General features: G+C 40.6%; 1 protein-coding gene across 8 annotated transcripts in view; it reads left to right on the forward strand.

Moving 5' to 3' along the window:
* The window catches only part of lpp (LIM domain containing preferred translocation partner in lipoma), a 135,709-nt gene that overhangs the window by 89,866 nt on the left and 30,409 nt on the right, over positions 1-15,434 (forward strand). For all 8 annotated transcript variants that reach the window (XR_001960267.2, XM_018669890.2, XM_018669887.2 and 5 more), the window contains one exon: positions 7,512-7,608. Coding sequence is in view for 7 of the 8 variants with exons in the window: in XM_018669890.2 (XP_018525406.1) it covers positions 7,512-7,608 (97 nt within the window). In the remaining variant the exon portion in view is untranslated. The remainder of the gene's footprint in view (positions 1-7,511; positions 7,609-15,434) is intronic.

The following is a 15,434-nucleotide window of genomic DNA, read 5'->3' on the forward strand; positions in this document are numbered from 1 at the left end:
TTCTTTTTTGTTAGCTGTTGATTGGCCGGTTCAGTCGGTCAGTGGTAACCCTCAGTAGATCAGAGGTGTTGTCACATAACCACTCATAAATAACAGGCCCTGCCACCCTGCTCTCAGCTGGCCCCCTCTGAGACGAACAGCATGGCTGGTAAATAACTGGGCAGATCGATACCTGTCATTGCAGCTCACTGAGCCCCAGCAATCTAAAATGTCTGAGCGGTTTGTTTATTTTCTCGTTCTCAGCCTCCCCTCACTGGCCTGTAGTGACTAGATGCAGATGTGTCCCTGTAGTACTGAGATTATTTTGCAGCTTTAAATGTTGTTTGTTTATGATGCTGTGGCAGTCAGGGTGATAGCTGGATGACCTCTCTCTGTTCAGTTCATATCATATGAAAACAGGAAATTCATTTATGCAGTATTTCAGCTCTGCTGCTCACACATTTACATTGGCTGATTTTTAAGTGTTTTTCATGATAGTGTAAAAGACACAAGAGTTATGTAAAGAATCCATCTCATTAGTTTACTTTTGTTAATGAAAAAAGCACTGGTCAACTCAGTGACACAGTTTGACTGTGTTAGTGTATTGATCCAGGCATTTTGCCTGCTAAGTACAATTTACAGATAGAAATAGAGTTGTCTCTGTTCAATCAGAAACCAGGCAGCCAAGAGCACCTGCTTAAACAGTGGCCCCTGCTGGCTTTTCCTGGACATGGTCTCCTGTCAGTGTCAACACCTCTCAGCACAGAGATGAGTTTTCTCTGTTTTTGGAGTGCTGCTGGAGCTGGATTCCTCTCAGCCCTCTTAACATCCTCTCCTGTCCACACAAGAACTCCCATCCGCCCCTGGCTCAGAGTCCATGAAACGTGTGCACTTTCGAAACATTTTCCCTCATCAAGGAAGCGTCTCTAAGTGGACCGGGCTTTGTGTGTTCTTGGGTCCAGCAATTTGGTGGTAGTGTTTGGTCACGAGATATCCTTCAGGGTGTCATTCAGATAAACCATGTAGCTGTTTAGGTGGAGAGGAGAGGAATATATCATGGTTTGTTTAGGAGGCAAAATTACACAGGAGGTCGACAACACTGTGTATTACAAAAGGGAAGTGAAGGTTGCCAATACTTCGATTTGAAGACATAACCTGTATGAATCTTCATTATGTCCACCACATGTGTTTAAATATAGATCCGTGCTACCACATGAGGAAACAGCAGGGAAACGCTTTGAGCTCGCACCCAAACCAGGGAAACCTGCATCCTGTGTAATATAGTGTTTGCTACATTCACAGGATTGTAATGGTATACAAAGAGACGCCAAATAAGTTTCATCTCCGTCCCAACAATTTGTGCAGTCATTTGTTGTTGTTTTTTTCAGATCGCTTGTGGCACCCCTCTCTACACTCTCAGATTTTCAAATATCTGTTTGCAGAGGGATGTGTCAGTTCCGAACAGATGACCTAGTTTTTACACACGCACAATCTTACAAACATTGAAAGGCCCCTCTACATACATTACATGTCTGTGAATACTCTGAAATTCATCCCTTTATATGAATTCAGTTTACAGCAAGATTTGAATGGCTGCGGAAAATGTCAATTATGGAATTGGTTAATTTTTAATTATCGTTGGCTGCTCTGTACACAGCTGCTCTACAGTTGACTGTTATTTTTTTCCTCAGCATTTAATTGGAGCTGAAACAGCATGACCTATTTTGTTTGGAGAGAATGTATACTTTATCTGTGCCTCCTCAGAAGGTGGCCTTGAGCTTAATTTGCAAGCACTGCGATGGTTCTTCTCAAAGTGTAATGCATTACAGATTACTCATAACCTGTTTAACATCGTGAGCAGCAAATTCATCAAATGGATTACATAAAGCCACTAACATGTGATTCCTCTCACAGACTTAACACGTTCTTAAATTAAACATGCAGCTGCCAGAAAAATGACAAAGCAACTTCCCCACAAATGTTATTTTTGTCCAGACAAACCACTTTGGTTTGAAGTGGAATACCCGCTGCATCCCTTACGCTGCTCTGAGTGGCATCTTGACATCACCTGTGTAATCAAAACAGAGTTGTCCTTTGTGTTATCATCAGTATAACTCTAATTCTCCCTGGTCAGTCTTGAATCTTGAATGAATGAATCATAGTGATCAAGGTGCTCTCAAAGGTTTCTGTTGAAGAGCGCTGCTGTGTCACTGTGACACAAACACTCTCCTTTGAAAGCCAGCTGAGAAAATGGGTCTCTGCGCCGCGGAAACAAATATAGCCATCCACTTTAAGTTGATGGCTCTTAATACACTCATTTTCAAAAAAGCATCTTTAACTGTTTAACCCATATGTTTGATTCGAGACACACGGCATGCCGAAGCCTCCCTCTCCTCTAAACACCCACCGACGCACACACACACTCACACACACACACACACACACACACACACTCACATGCAAACACACACTAACTCAGTGAAAGGATAGTGTGACTGATCCAGCAATCCTTTCATTGTTTGGGTAAAACAGAGTCGCCTAAGCTGCTATAATCACTCGTTTAGTGTTGTGGTAACAAATGCTGTTTTTTTTTTTTTTTAAAGATATTCCAATCCAATAAAAGATTTCAATCCCTCATGAACCCTAACTAATGCAATGGTCCATTTGCTCTTGTTGTGGTTATTCTTGATATCATTTTTAATAAGCCATTTCCCTTTTAAAAGCATGTGTCCATTTCATATAATATCATTGTGATTTAGGGAGACAAAAAAACAGGTTGTCCGATTGTGAGCTGACTAAAGCTTCTCTTTTAAAAGCCTGAGTTAAAGCTGCAGCTCTATTGACACTAAAGAGCATTTTGTATTGTAAAGTCCATCATCATTTAATCTGTGGATAAATATGTCTGTGAGTGATTATGTCTTTCTTCAGTTTGTGCTGATCATGCAGGAAATGCTAAGCTATTGTAAAAAGCAAGACAATTGCTTTTGGTGTGAGGTGCAATATTGCATTTACAGGAAGTAAAACAGAAGCTGACTGATAGATGACAGGTTTAGAGGCACAGATTAGCGTTGTTTAGCGGCTGTCCGCTTTTGCACTGTTTGTGCAGCAATTCTCAGTCTCATTGTCTTTCACGTTGTTTATGAACCCTTCAAAAAATGTACTGCCCAAATATGAGCTTATGATTCTTAAAAAGTTAAATTGAAATTTAAAGTCTCCTCACTTTTTTGTGCGAGGAAATGTAAACCATAACGATACTGCAACTATTGGTCATTTTATTACATTTTTCTGGGGAGGATAAAACCACCCTGTGCAGCCTATGACATTTTTCCCTTTTCATTATGTCCCTTTAGCGGTTTGAGATGTCTGTCCCTTTATAACATATTTAACGATGCTACCCTGCTGTTAAGTTTGTTTTAGATTCAGAAAGTGGAAGTTACTGACCACTGTCCCTCAAAGCCAAGTATAGAGGGCCGAAGTGAAACTGGAACTTCCGAGTTCTGTTCCAGAAATAAGAAAATTTTATTCAAAATCCCATAGACATTTAACCACACTGATAACTAAATATGCATCCCTGGAACAGTCTTTCTCAACACTATGTTGTGTGGCTTGTCTCTTGTGTGATAAGGATGGTAGTTTAAAAAAAACAAAAAACGATAATTTAATATAATTGATTATTCAAAAGGACTGAACTGAGACAGCAGAGATTACAACTAGGAAATGTGTAAAACTTTAGAACAGAGCGTTGGTTAGTTTTACAGATACAGGTGAAACCAAGTTACGATGTCAAACCCGTGCTGCTGGGTCTGTAGTTTTTTTCTGTGCTCACAAAGTAGTTCTACTTCTGTAGAGGAGCGGATTTTTCTTAGAATATGGAAAGTACACTCCAAGAGTTACAGAAGCTACTGGAACGAAAGGTCGGCCTGGACGTGACGTCATGAGTGTAGTTCTCTGTAGACCAGTAACTACTAAAGCACTCTGTATGGCAACAGCTAACAACAAAGCCACCCTGCTGGTTAACTGCCTGTGTGGCCATTAGAATTTAAGTGCCACAATAATTAATGTAAGTCCCCCAACACACTGATATCACACAATACCAACTTCATTAGTTGGAAACAATCCATGCCCACTGGTGAATACTAATGTAGGTGGCGCCATCACTGGCAAAAAATACATTGAAATTCCTTCTTTTCAGCTAATTACAGTTGTATGCGAATTAGTAAACAAATCAAGAGAAACATTAAGGATAAAAAAAACACCCGGCTGCCACTTTATAAGGTACACCTAGCTTTATCTAATGCAGTCCAAACCCTGCCATAAATCCTACCCCAGTTACTGTCTGTGGTGCTGAGAGTTGTTTCTAATATTTAGTGTAACCCATTTATGTAAATGACACATTGTAACCTTCACAATTTTTGGTAATTTTAAAATTTTTGATTTTAATTTCAGTTCAACTTAAATAACTTGAGTCAGAATAAAGAGAGGTGTTGTTTATGTCTGTCAGCTGTCTGTATATCTGAACCCAGACATGATAGTCTTCTCATGTTAATGTATAATTTCAGTAATGTTTCATCATTATCGTGTCAAGCAGAGATCCGTGTCATGTCCTGCCATGATCTCTCCTGCTAATCTGTGAGTTCCCTTTGTTCTGTACATAGGAGATGATGATATGCAAATAGTTTCAGCTTCCTGATCTCTTGCACTGCTTTGTTCCACCTCCACTAACAAAGGTGTAGATCAGATGCCCTGAGAACAGTTGTCTTTCCTGTTCACTCTCTATCACTGCAGTGGAAGCAGGAAAGACAGAGCCCGAGGTTTGGTTCTTAGTGGGATGCAATGCTGTCAGGGCATCAGGTGAGAGCATGTATCCAGCCCCCTTCTGCCCACCCCCACCTTCCACTCCTCACTTAATCAGTTCTGACACAATGCCAATTCCACAGTGGGTGGTGCACACAGCTTTTATTCATAGATGTGGCAGTGCTGGGAAGTGATCAGATCCCACACTCTGCTCACCTTTGGTTGTATCAGGTAGCACGTAATGGTGGACACTTACACATGTTATCGTTGTTTCTTATTTTAAGTGGTCTGGCATTTAACAACGCTCTGACAATCATTTGTCAAGCTGATGGTCTTTGATGGTCCGTCAGGATGTCTTTCAGGGGTATTACAACTGATAGGCTTTGTGCCATTAAAAAGCAGAGCACAGATGACCTGAAACTATAAGCCTCGACATACTGGGAAAACAGTGGAAATAGGTGCAGCTGTTAACCCAGTCACCACTGAATTTAAGCACCAACTTCAGTGGAACTGCGGCTTAGTGTCCCGAGGGCGCAGGCAAACAATTTACTGAATTGAGCCAGACATAACTGAAAAATCATGTCTGCTGCACGTATAGCTGCTGTATGGTTTCTATTGTTGCCTCTGAAAAGCTGAACAGGAACTGCAAAGCAATCATAAAGCATGCAGAGAAGCAATTTCTTTCTCTTATTCAAGTGAAAAATTATTCCGTGCTGTCACAAAAGACTCCCTAACAAGGTGCTTTAAACTCTCTGGCAGTGCATTGCTGCAGGGTGTCAAAGAGTGGATAAGGTATAAATGAAGCTTAAACTCAAAAGTCTGTTTCTGGTAATAGCAGCATTTCGTTCCCTCTCCAATGTGCTTTTGATGTGGAGCTAAGATTAACAGTGTTAAATCGTCCTCTTCACTGTCTCAAACTAACAACACAGGCATAATGAGCAAAATGTTGACAACAAGAGTGTTTCTTTGAGGTCTATGAACATTGCGCAGACTTATTATCTTTTTCTTTTGTGCAGGTTGTTGTATTAGAATTCACCCCTCTGCACATACACCTCCATTGACCATTGCGTATTATAAAAAAAAAAAAAAAGTCATGTAATTTGAGGTGACAATAGAGGAATATCCAACCACTGAAGAATGTTCCTTTCATCTCCTCCTAATCCTCCATGATGTGATCCTGGCTGTTTATGGTTGAGTGGCTGAGGAGGCGCAAGGTGCCAGGGAATCCAAGAGCTCAGGCCCAGCTGCTCTCTAGAGAGCACTCCGGCATGGCAGGAAGATTTGCACGTCGAACGTGTCGATCCCTCAGAGTTAATGAGACCTACTGTTTGGGCTTCCATTATCAGCCTGCTGCATCTTGAGCCGGGCCGCACAGAAGTCATGCATCATAAAGTTTAGACTCTCCTTGATACATTGTGGACAGTAAGCAGAGCTCAGCATTTCTCACCGTCTCTGGAAATAAACTCAGCAGACCATTGAATGTTCTCACACCAAATATACTGTACATTTGCATTACCACCTTGAATGAATTGTTAAAATTACACCTACTTTATATTTATTGTTGAAACCTTTACTGACAAATACATTGAATGAGTTGTGCGACACTACTCTTTCGTTCTGAATACAAAAACATTTTTCACTCAATCTCCTATTGACAAATCTGATTCCTTTATGTGACAAAGTAAACCACGGACAAAACCAGACCGGTTGCTAACATTCACCCAGTTCCCAGATGTCACAATTAGGAACACCTCAAAGGTCAGCTCAGCTCTTGGCCCAGGTTACAATATTGAAAATCAAATCTACTGTAAAGATCCAGCCGCCCCCAGATCTAGGGAAGGTCATGCAAGTGTCACTGGTTTCTGAAAAAGCTGGGCCGAAAAGAGTCAAGTTCAGGCCCCCGGGGTGTCTGCAAAGGACACACACACCTGTGATGGGATTGTGCCGTGAGCCGGGGCTCAGGGAGGGGGAAGGGGGAGCTTGTATTCTGCTGCTCAGTGAATGATTGGCAGAAAATGTCAGGCACAACACGTCAGCTCCATACAGACACACAGCAGGCAGATGTCAGGGACTGCATGATAAGAGGGAGGGCAGGCTTACAAGGAAAGGAAGGAAGTGGCATCTTCAGAGTGTTATGTCATCCTTCTGAAATCTCTCAGATTAGGCCTCAACATGGCTCAAACCTAAAGTCTTTTGTGTTCAGAGTATGCCTAAATAACTATCTCCTGACCTATGACCCAACTGTACAAGACTTTAAAAAGTAGCTTTCTTCTAACGTTTTCCTCCTCTTTTCTCTCTGTTATCGTTATTTTCCAAACACAAGGATTAGTCAGGGTCACAGTTTTTTCCACCTGCTTGAATTGCACAGAAGGATATGCACAACCTTCTCAGCTGCACACCACTGGGGCCTGAGCCAGGGTCAGATATCTCAGAGGAGAAAGGCAGACTGAAGACTATCCACTGCATGTTAATTACAGTAAATGTGTTATGTTTGACCTTGAGAGAGTGCTTCATCCTGATTTATTGAAGTCGGGTTTTTGTGAATATTTAAGTTGAACCTGGATGTACGTTGTTAAGCAGTACATTCTTTCTATTCATTTTAAGCAGCGGTTCTATTACAAAGAACACCGGCACCTTTCATAAGTCAGGTAGAAATGAATACAAGAAAGTGCTGAAATATTCTTCATCACTTTGGTCAGCTTTGTAAATCACAACTGTGTTTCTTGTCTGGTTCTCAGGGCAGTGCTCCTATGGCCCACCCTGAAGATGAACTAGAGCGTCTGACCAAGAAGATGCTGTTTGACATGGACAACCCTCCATCTGAGGAATATTTTGGTAAGAAACATAGCTCATTTCACTCACATGTGGTTAGCAATAGTCTGTTTAATGGAAGACATTTGTTTAAATAATAAAGTTAATGATCGCTGGTTTCTATTTATCATGGTAAAAGATAGCACTGCAATATGGCAACATGGTGCTGTTCTGTCTTTATATTACCTCACTAAAGAAAATTCAAATGTTGTGGCAGTAACCTTATCTCAGCACTTAGCTGCTTTGGTTTCAGGGTCCTGGTATTGCATCACACTGTCATGACTTACTCAGACACTTGAGCAGGACAGAGCCATCACTGATGTTTTCACTAACACCTGTTCTTTTTACCATGACAGGTGTGTCTGTCATGTCTGCTGTGAAAAGGCCTTTAGAATTTTATTACCACAAGGGCAGCTTACCGTATTTTTATTTATTTATTTTTGGAGTGATACCAGCACAAAGGCCAAAACACATAGTGCCCCATAGCAATATAAACCCTAATCCTAAGCTTTTCATTGTAAGATTTATGTGGGAAAGTCATGGGGCGGGACAGCTAGTTTTTCACATCTGGCACATTACCCTTTGTTAGCATTAGCATGCTAACCACGCTAAGATGGATTCTGTTTGCTGCTAATTACCAGGAGCTTGGTATATGCTGGCTATGAAAGGTGGGTAGTATCTACTTACATAAACTTTTTGGCAGAGTACTTTTCTTTTTCACTCACGTAAATTTTTAGATTAAACAGAAATTGCTACATTACAATTAGCTACTATCTGCTCAATAGTAAGAGTAATTTCTAGCTAGTAAGACTAATTTTAAGCATCAAAACATCCATAAAATAGTTAGTGGGAAGATTTGTCAAACACAATGAAATAAACAGGAAAATGTTTATTTTATTTATTTATTTATTTATTTTATTCCTGTTTATTTTCATCACTGCAACATTTCTGCTAACACGCTAGGAATGGATCTACAGCAGCAAACGCATGTTCACTAATTGATCAATTAAAAAGTGACAGCATCTATTTCATGCTGTCAGAGCATACAGTTAAGAGTAATTCAGTCTCTTCAGAGGCATAATCTACTTGGTTAAAGAAAAAACAGTAAAGCAAATACTTTTGTGTGATAGCTAACTAAATGACATAGACACCTGATTATATACTAAATTTAGATCTCTCCGAATGCATGCATGAATCATTGTAATAGTCAAATACATCAAGTATCAGCTGATTTAATTAGCATCAATCATATTCATGAAGACTTTGAGGGGGCCTTTATAATCTGGCAAGCTCTCACTCTCAGCTCTCATTATGGCCTGCTGCTTGCTGCATGTTATTGTCTGTATTAACTGATTTCTCTCTCCACCCTAGCCTCCTCCTGTTCTAGTTTCTTATTACCACATTGGAACGGTATCACTTATTTTGTGAATGTTGTGATTTTATGTACTCTGTGAATCCTGTGCTAGTGTTTGAACAAAACTATATAACAATTTGTTCTATAAATGGTCCTACATACTCAGCTGTAAGTGTTTCTGACACAACAACAGTCACTTCACAATGTAGCATTCGTAGGTGAGAGTGGCAAAGTGGCTAAAATTAGCCCATGACTCATGACTGTTTGATTCACATGTAACACTGACACTGGGAAAGCTTTGCAGACACACACAAGCATCCTTTTTGATACATTGCGAAAGCCACTCTGAAAACATTAGCGCAGGTAGTGTGATCTCATGAGGAGCTCTCACTCTGCCACTTTTCACTGTGATATTTTGTAAAACAAAAAAACTAAACAAAACAAAACAAAACAAACAAACAAAAAAAACAGAAACAAACACGTTACACAATTACTCTTGAGAAATTTCTCCTGAACTACAGGTTGTACTATTAAATGAACCTGCCACATTTGTGGCAATAAATGCTAAATAAAACAATGTGGGATAGTGGGTTAATAGAATAAAACTGGCATAAAGTTTCCTAGATTAGCCTACCCAGTGACCCATAAAGTTAGTTTTGTATTACAAGAACAATGTTTTTGGAAAATGGCCTGAGGCTATTGAGTACAGTGCAGGTGTATAAGATACAGACAAGGCTGAAGTAGAATTCCTATCCCTTTGTTTCCATGGTATAGACACAGCAGCATGTCTCAAAAGTATATCAGTGTGATCAAAGGATAAGACACAACTCCTGCTCAGAGTGTAATGGGAACGGGAGATACATTTTAGTGTCCGTATATATATATATATATATATATATATATATATATATATATATATATATATATATATATGTATATATGTATATATATATTTTTTTTAATATTTTTTTTTTTTTTTTTACAGTATTTCTCTTTCATTTTTTTCTCTGAAGCACTTGATATTTAATTTTGCTCTCATTTGAAAAAAATATAAGTGCCAGGATTAAACAAAATACCAATTTTAATACTATTTCGCAAAATAGGATTCAAAAGACAAGGATTCTGTGCATTTATATTTCTTTTATTTTTCCGCCCTCTATACCCTCTGCTGCCAGCGAGTGCCATCCCTCTGCTGCTCTCTCTTCTCTAGCCTTTAATCCCCTTTGCCCTGGAATTAGTTCCCATGCCCATTAGATACCTCACTCAATACATTCAATGGGACTCTGGAGCAGGCTTTATATCAGCACATAATCACACAGCACACCATGATAGCATGTGTAGGTGTATTATAGCTACAGGGACATGTATTTAACTAGTATTAAGGGATATTCAGCTTCACGTTGGTGAGCACTGATGTAAAGACCTTAATTGGTTCACATTAGACATAGGTCAAATGGATCTGCTGGCTTAAGCAAAGTGTAGTCATGCTACAGAGGAATGGCCCTCAAAGCCTCGTTGGCCTAATTTTTGTGTGAATATGTGTGTGATGCAGACCTGGCATGAACTCTGTGTACTGCTATACCATGCATGCAGTTGCCGCTGTTTGCCAACTATAAGGCTGAGTGGCTGAAGGCTGGTAAAACAAGGACAGGGGAGTTGAGAAATGGGTCATATGTGAGCTGAGGTAGCCAGAACAAGTTAGGGATAGCGTGTGCGTTCTAAGCTGACAGCGGCTGGCTGTTGCCGGAGTGGAGTGGAGGGGAGGGAGGAGGGTCATCTTGTGGTTAAACTAGGTGACAGCTGAATTAACTGAGAGATAGAAAGAGGATGAGAGCAGGAGCCCATGACTGAGGTGACTGCAGGGACTCATTAGGAGAGAGTTCAAGCACAGGCACATGCTGCTCTGCAAATCCACAGAGCCCTCCTTCCTCCCCCGCTGAATAATGTACATATAGTCACTGCAGTAATGTTAAAATTGACTTTAGTCCAACATGTTTCTTTCTGTATATTCAATTCTGTGGGAGAATAAGTCCCAGAGCATGAGCCCTTTGTAATTACAAAGAATCTGATGCCACACAAGCCTCCTCTTTTTTGGCAGGGTACAAGGGGAAAGAGGGCCAGCAGTTGTTGAAACCCTAAGGCTAGTAATTAACAAGATTAATCAAAGTGGGGCTGCGATCTCTAGCGCGCTACTGGACTGGATCATTGTCTTCCTATAGCAAAGTTTTATTGGTGCCACTAATGTCTTTGATGATCTTCTAATCTGAAACAGCCATAGTGAGTTTTCATTGGTCCAGAGGGGGTTAATTGAATTGAATTAACGTTGCACTCTGGCTCTGTGATATCACAAGCAAACTTTTCATCAGACTCAATTGAGCTCCATCTGTAGCTTATAAATTACGCAAGATTATTATGTTCTTTTTACAACAACAGCAGTCCAGCAATTACAACCGACAAGTCTGTGAGGACTTTCTGTGGCAAAACAGGCACATAAAAAGCAGCCGATCTCAAACACAAATGCTCCTCAAACTGTAAAAAACCTGAAAATGATGCACTATAAAAGAACAGCTTTTCTTGTGAGAAACCCAGTTTGCAAGCCAGAAATTCCCCCTATGATTGAAGCTTCTTTGAAAAGCAACTGATTAGTCCTGATTTAGAGTTCCAGATTAGATTTGAGTAATCTGAAAGAGCCTTTTCTCCAAATGTCATCATCCGTCATATTTAATCCACTTAGGTTGTGCGTAGGTGTACTGTGTTTGTGGAAATCTAATAAGACACAGCTACTCAGCTCACAGTACAGATGCCTTGGCGTTTGTGCATCAGAGGAACTTACAATATTTTGTCATCACTACATTTCTGTCAACCAAAACCAGGACATAAAGCTGAATAATTGAAAGGATGAGATGCTTTGCATTATTTACAATTAGTGATGATGATACTTATGCAGTGTAGTTCATTCTGCCGCAGAGAATCTGTTTTTATTCCTCCTTTAATACCAGAATGACAAGTTGAAAATTCCTTCATGTGATCCCAGATTTTCAGTTTTCCACTGTATAGAAATTTTAATACCCAGAGAGAGATCTTTGAGCAGTGGCATAAATGTTTTTGTAATGTTAATATCAAATGGTGGAGACTTTGGAAATTAGCAGGGGGAGTCATATGGGCATACTGTACACCACACAGGACTCTTCAGCTGTCGGGAAAGCCTTTGCTCCTTGTTTGAGCTAGCCTTTGTTTTATGATAAGAGCCACAGAAGAAAAGGCAGGCTTTGCCATTTCCCTCATAATGTCAGCTGAAGGAGCCCTCATAATTTATGAGACACCTCACATGAAATGTTCATGAGGAATCTTGGAAGAGATACAAATGGCAGTGTAGCTCCAGTAACAGTACAGGCCAGAGGAGTCAGAACAGATCAGCTAAGGTAATTGGGTCAGAAAAAGTTTAGGTTCAGACAGTGCAGTCTTGTGGTGCTGCCTCTGTTTCTTTATAACACAACTGAGCATCATAACTTAATGTATTAATAGGCTTCCAGTTTAGACAGCTTTGTGCATTGTCTAAGATACTCCGGTGGAATTCATTTGCATATTACTGAGGTCGCCCTCAGCAACCTCTTAGGAGTTTGCTTTTAGATGTGTCTCTACATGTCATAACAAGTGGGATGTGTGTCAGAGTAAAATCTGTCTGCTGCCTTAAAAAGAGCCCCCCCACCCTGCTTCCCCACCACTCTCCACCTCCACAGCCTCCAAATGCCTTTGGCCAACCGTCTCCCTCAATACAGATGACTGTTTCCATTTAGTGTAAGGTTTACCTTTAAAGTCATGTTCATTTTTAATGTTCATGTCGTGTGTATACAGACAATAAACAAAAACTCTCGCAACTATGCATGTACAATATGATAATACATTAACAGTTATAGAGGCTTTCATATAACATGCTGTTCAAAGTGATTTAAATAAACTATAAAAAGACCTTTAAAGTTGCAAATCTTACAGTTTTCATTAATGTAGATACTTTGTGTTATTGCCATTTTTTCTGCAATAGTGGTTAAATATTTTGGCATTCCTTAATCACTGCTCTATGTTACCTAGATTTCCATCCAAATATAGCACAAAGGAAATACAAATGAATATGATTTTTTCCGTTCACTACCGTGGGATGGTTTATTAAGATAAACAGCTGGCCAAACCATTACAGAATGAAAGAAGAGGGAGTAACAAGATGATGTTGTTAAAAGAACAAACAAACAAAAAACAATGTAGAAAACATGATGGAAATGAGACGTTTCTGTTTGTTACCGTTTCCTCATCCAAACAGATCTCATGTTTTTATCTGCTGCTGTTTTCCTCTCAGTGAGGTGAGAGCTTCAGAGGACATTTAAGTCACATGCTTAATGTACAATACATCATGATTTATACACTAGATCTGTTTCCATTGCACTGTGTCGCATTTTGCTGTAATGGATTTGCAGGCTTTTCTACATGCCAAACTTAAGTTTAAGTATTTGTCCGATTCTTGGCATTTTCACTCGTTTTTTTAGGTGCATATTGAAAATTCACCTGCCTAGTGTTAGTGACGGAGTCCGCCATTCCCGCCCTGAATTCAAATTGCCTATATGTCAGTGTGGTTTGATTTTATTTCACTGATGTCAGCCACACTGTTTACTGTTCACTTTCCTGAGGCAGTATATGCGCTTTATTGAAAGCATGCTAATGCTAATGCAACATTTCCTACTGCTGCTGCTTCACATTAAAAGCATTCAACGGGCGAAATACAGGGTGGCTTTTAATGTGAAGCTATGACAGGAAATGCAGTGCATTTGTCACCAAGGTTAGTGCTGACAGTGCTCATCAAATACACCTTTTTCTCCCTGAAACAATCTGAGTTTGTTTGGCTTCACTTCAACATCTCCTTGAGCAGCCAAGAAGCTGTATTATTAAACTACCGTAACCAGGGCAACCAGGACTGAAATGTTAAGGATTATGACTTTAAAATTAATTTAGATGTAAAAACAAAATATCAGCCGTAGAGTGACATGTAATTAAATAGCTGTAATAAACAATAAAGCACTCACAGACAATAAGTCACAACATGGCATTTTCCATAATTTTAACTTACTTTGATACAAATAGGAAAAAAGCAATAGAACAGTTGGATTCAGTTAAAAAAAAAAAAATTCCCACAGTAATCTCCTTGTAGGCTCTTTACTATGAAGAGTCCATTTCCTCTTTCACTGACAGGGAATTTCCTCCAATCACAGTGGCTGAGTGGCCCTGTCTTTGTTGTGCTGTGTATGTATGTTACAGCAATCACTACGAGCCACAAGAGCATAATGCTACTGGAAGGAGGTCAGCGACCACCCAGGGGCGAGGGGGGGCAGGGGGGCATCATATGAGGCAGTCTGGTGACATGGCAACTCATCTAAAGCCCATGCATCACTATACCACCTACAGTGGATTATAATGTACGACTGCAAAAGACGAGATTATACGACACAATAGCCACGGATGATCCTTCATAGCTGCCTTTTATAAGAAAAATGCAGTATGTATGTCAGTGTGAGGCTGCCGATTTGACTTAAGACCTTTTTTTCCCCATGAAAATAATGTTAAATGCTTTGATAGACAAATCTTATACAAATTTGTAGCTTTTATGTTTATGCAGCTTCAAGGAAAACTGTCTATAATTCATTTCTTTTATGAATGAGATCTTAGCAGTTTTTCTGCTATGTCATCATCTTGCTTGTAATTGGTCACGTGATGTTTTCAATACTTAATTATATTTGTTGTTATTTTTAGCAAGGGGCCAGTTTCACAAAACATGAAGTCGTTTTTCAGCATAGTTTATGGTTCCTCTACGCCACTTTTCCCCCTCTCATTATCTTGCCCCAGCACTGCCGCTGACCTCGCTATGCTGCTTTCTAGTTTCTCAGCTGATGTAGTGTGCCAGCGTGGGGCTTCTCTTCCCGGCGACAGAAGCCCGCTTTTTGGCAGCAGTTCACGTGAGGTGACCACCCCCTCCATCCCCCCACCCCCTCTCCTCTGCTCTCCTCTCCCTCCCCTCCCCTTCTTCTCCCGCCAGGCTCGGCGCTTGCTATCCTGCCTCGTTGAGACAGCTCCACTGAGGCTTGCAAGATCAGCTGCCGTGCGAGCCCAGCTGAGGCTTCCGGGCACTCACGTTGCTAGATTTCATTTGTGAGTGAGCGTTTGACCTCAGGAATGAGTAGACATCCGCATGCTCATGCACGCAAACACAGACGTACTTTACAAGCACACGGGTGCGCACGGATAAACAGCATATAAACACACAGACGTCTTTGAGCGCCCAGCTTGTCCACATATTCTGCTTCACACACACTCACCTGTTCCCTGCCTTTGCCCCCCCCCCACCTCTCTCTCTTTCACCCCACTCGCCAACCCCACTCGCTCCCTGGCACCCCTCCATGTCGCTCCTGCCAACCTGCTTCTAAAACATGTAACCTACACTCTGCCCCCCTCG

Source organism: Lates calcarifer, linkage group LG17 (genome assembly GCF_001640805.2).
Source record: "Lates calcarifer isolate ASB-BC8 linkage group LG17, TLL_Latcal_v3, whole genome shotgun sequence".
In the NCBI taxonomy this organism is placed as follows: Eukaryota; Metazoa; Chordata; class Actinopteri; family Centropomidae; genus Lates; species Lates calcarifer.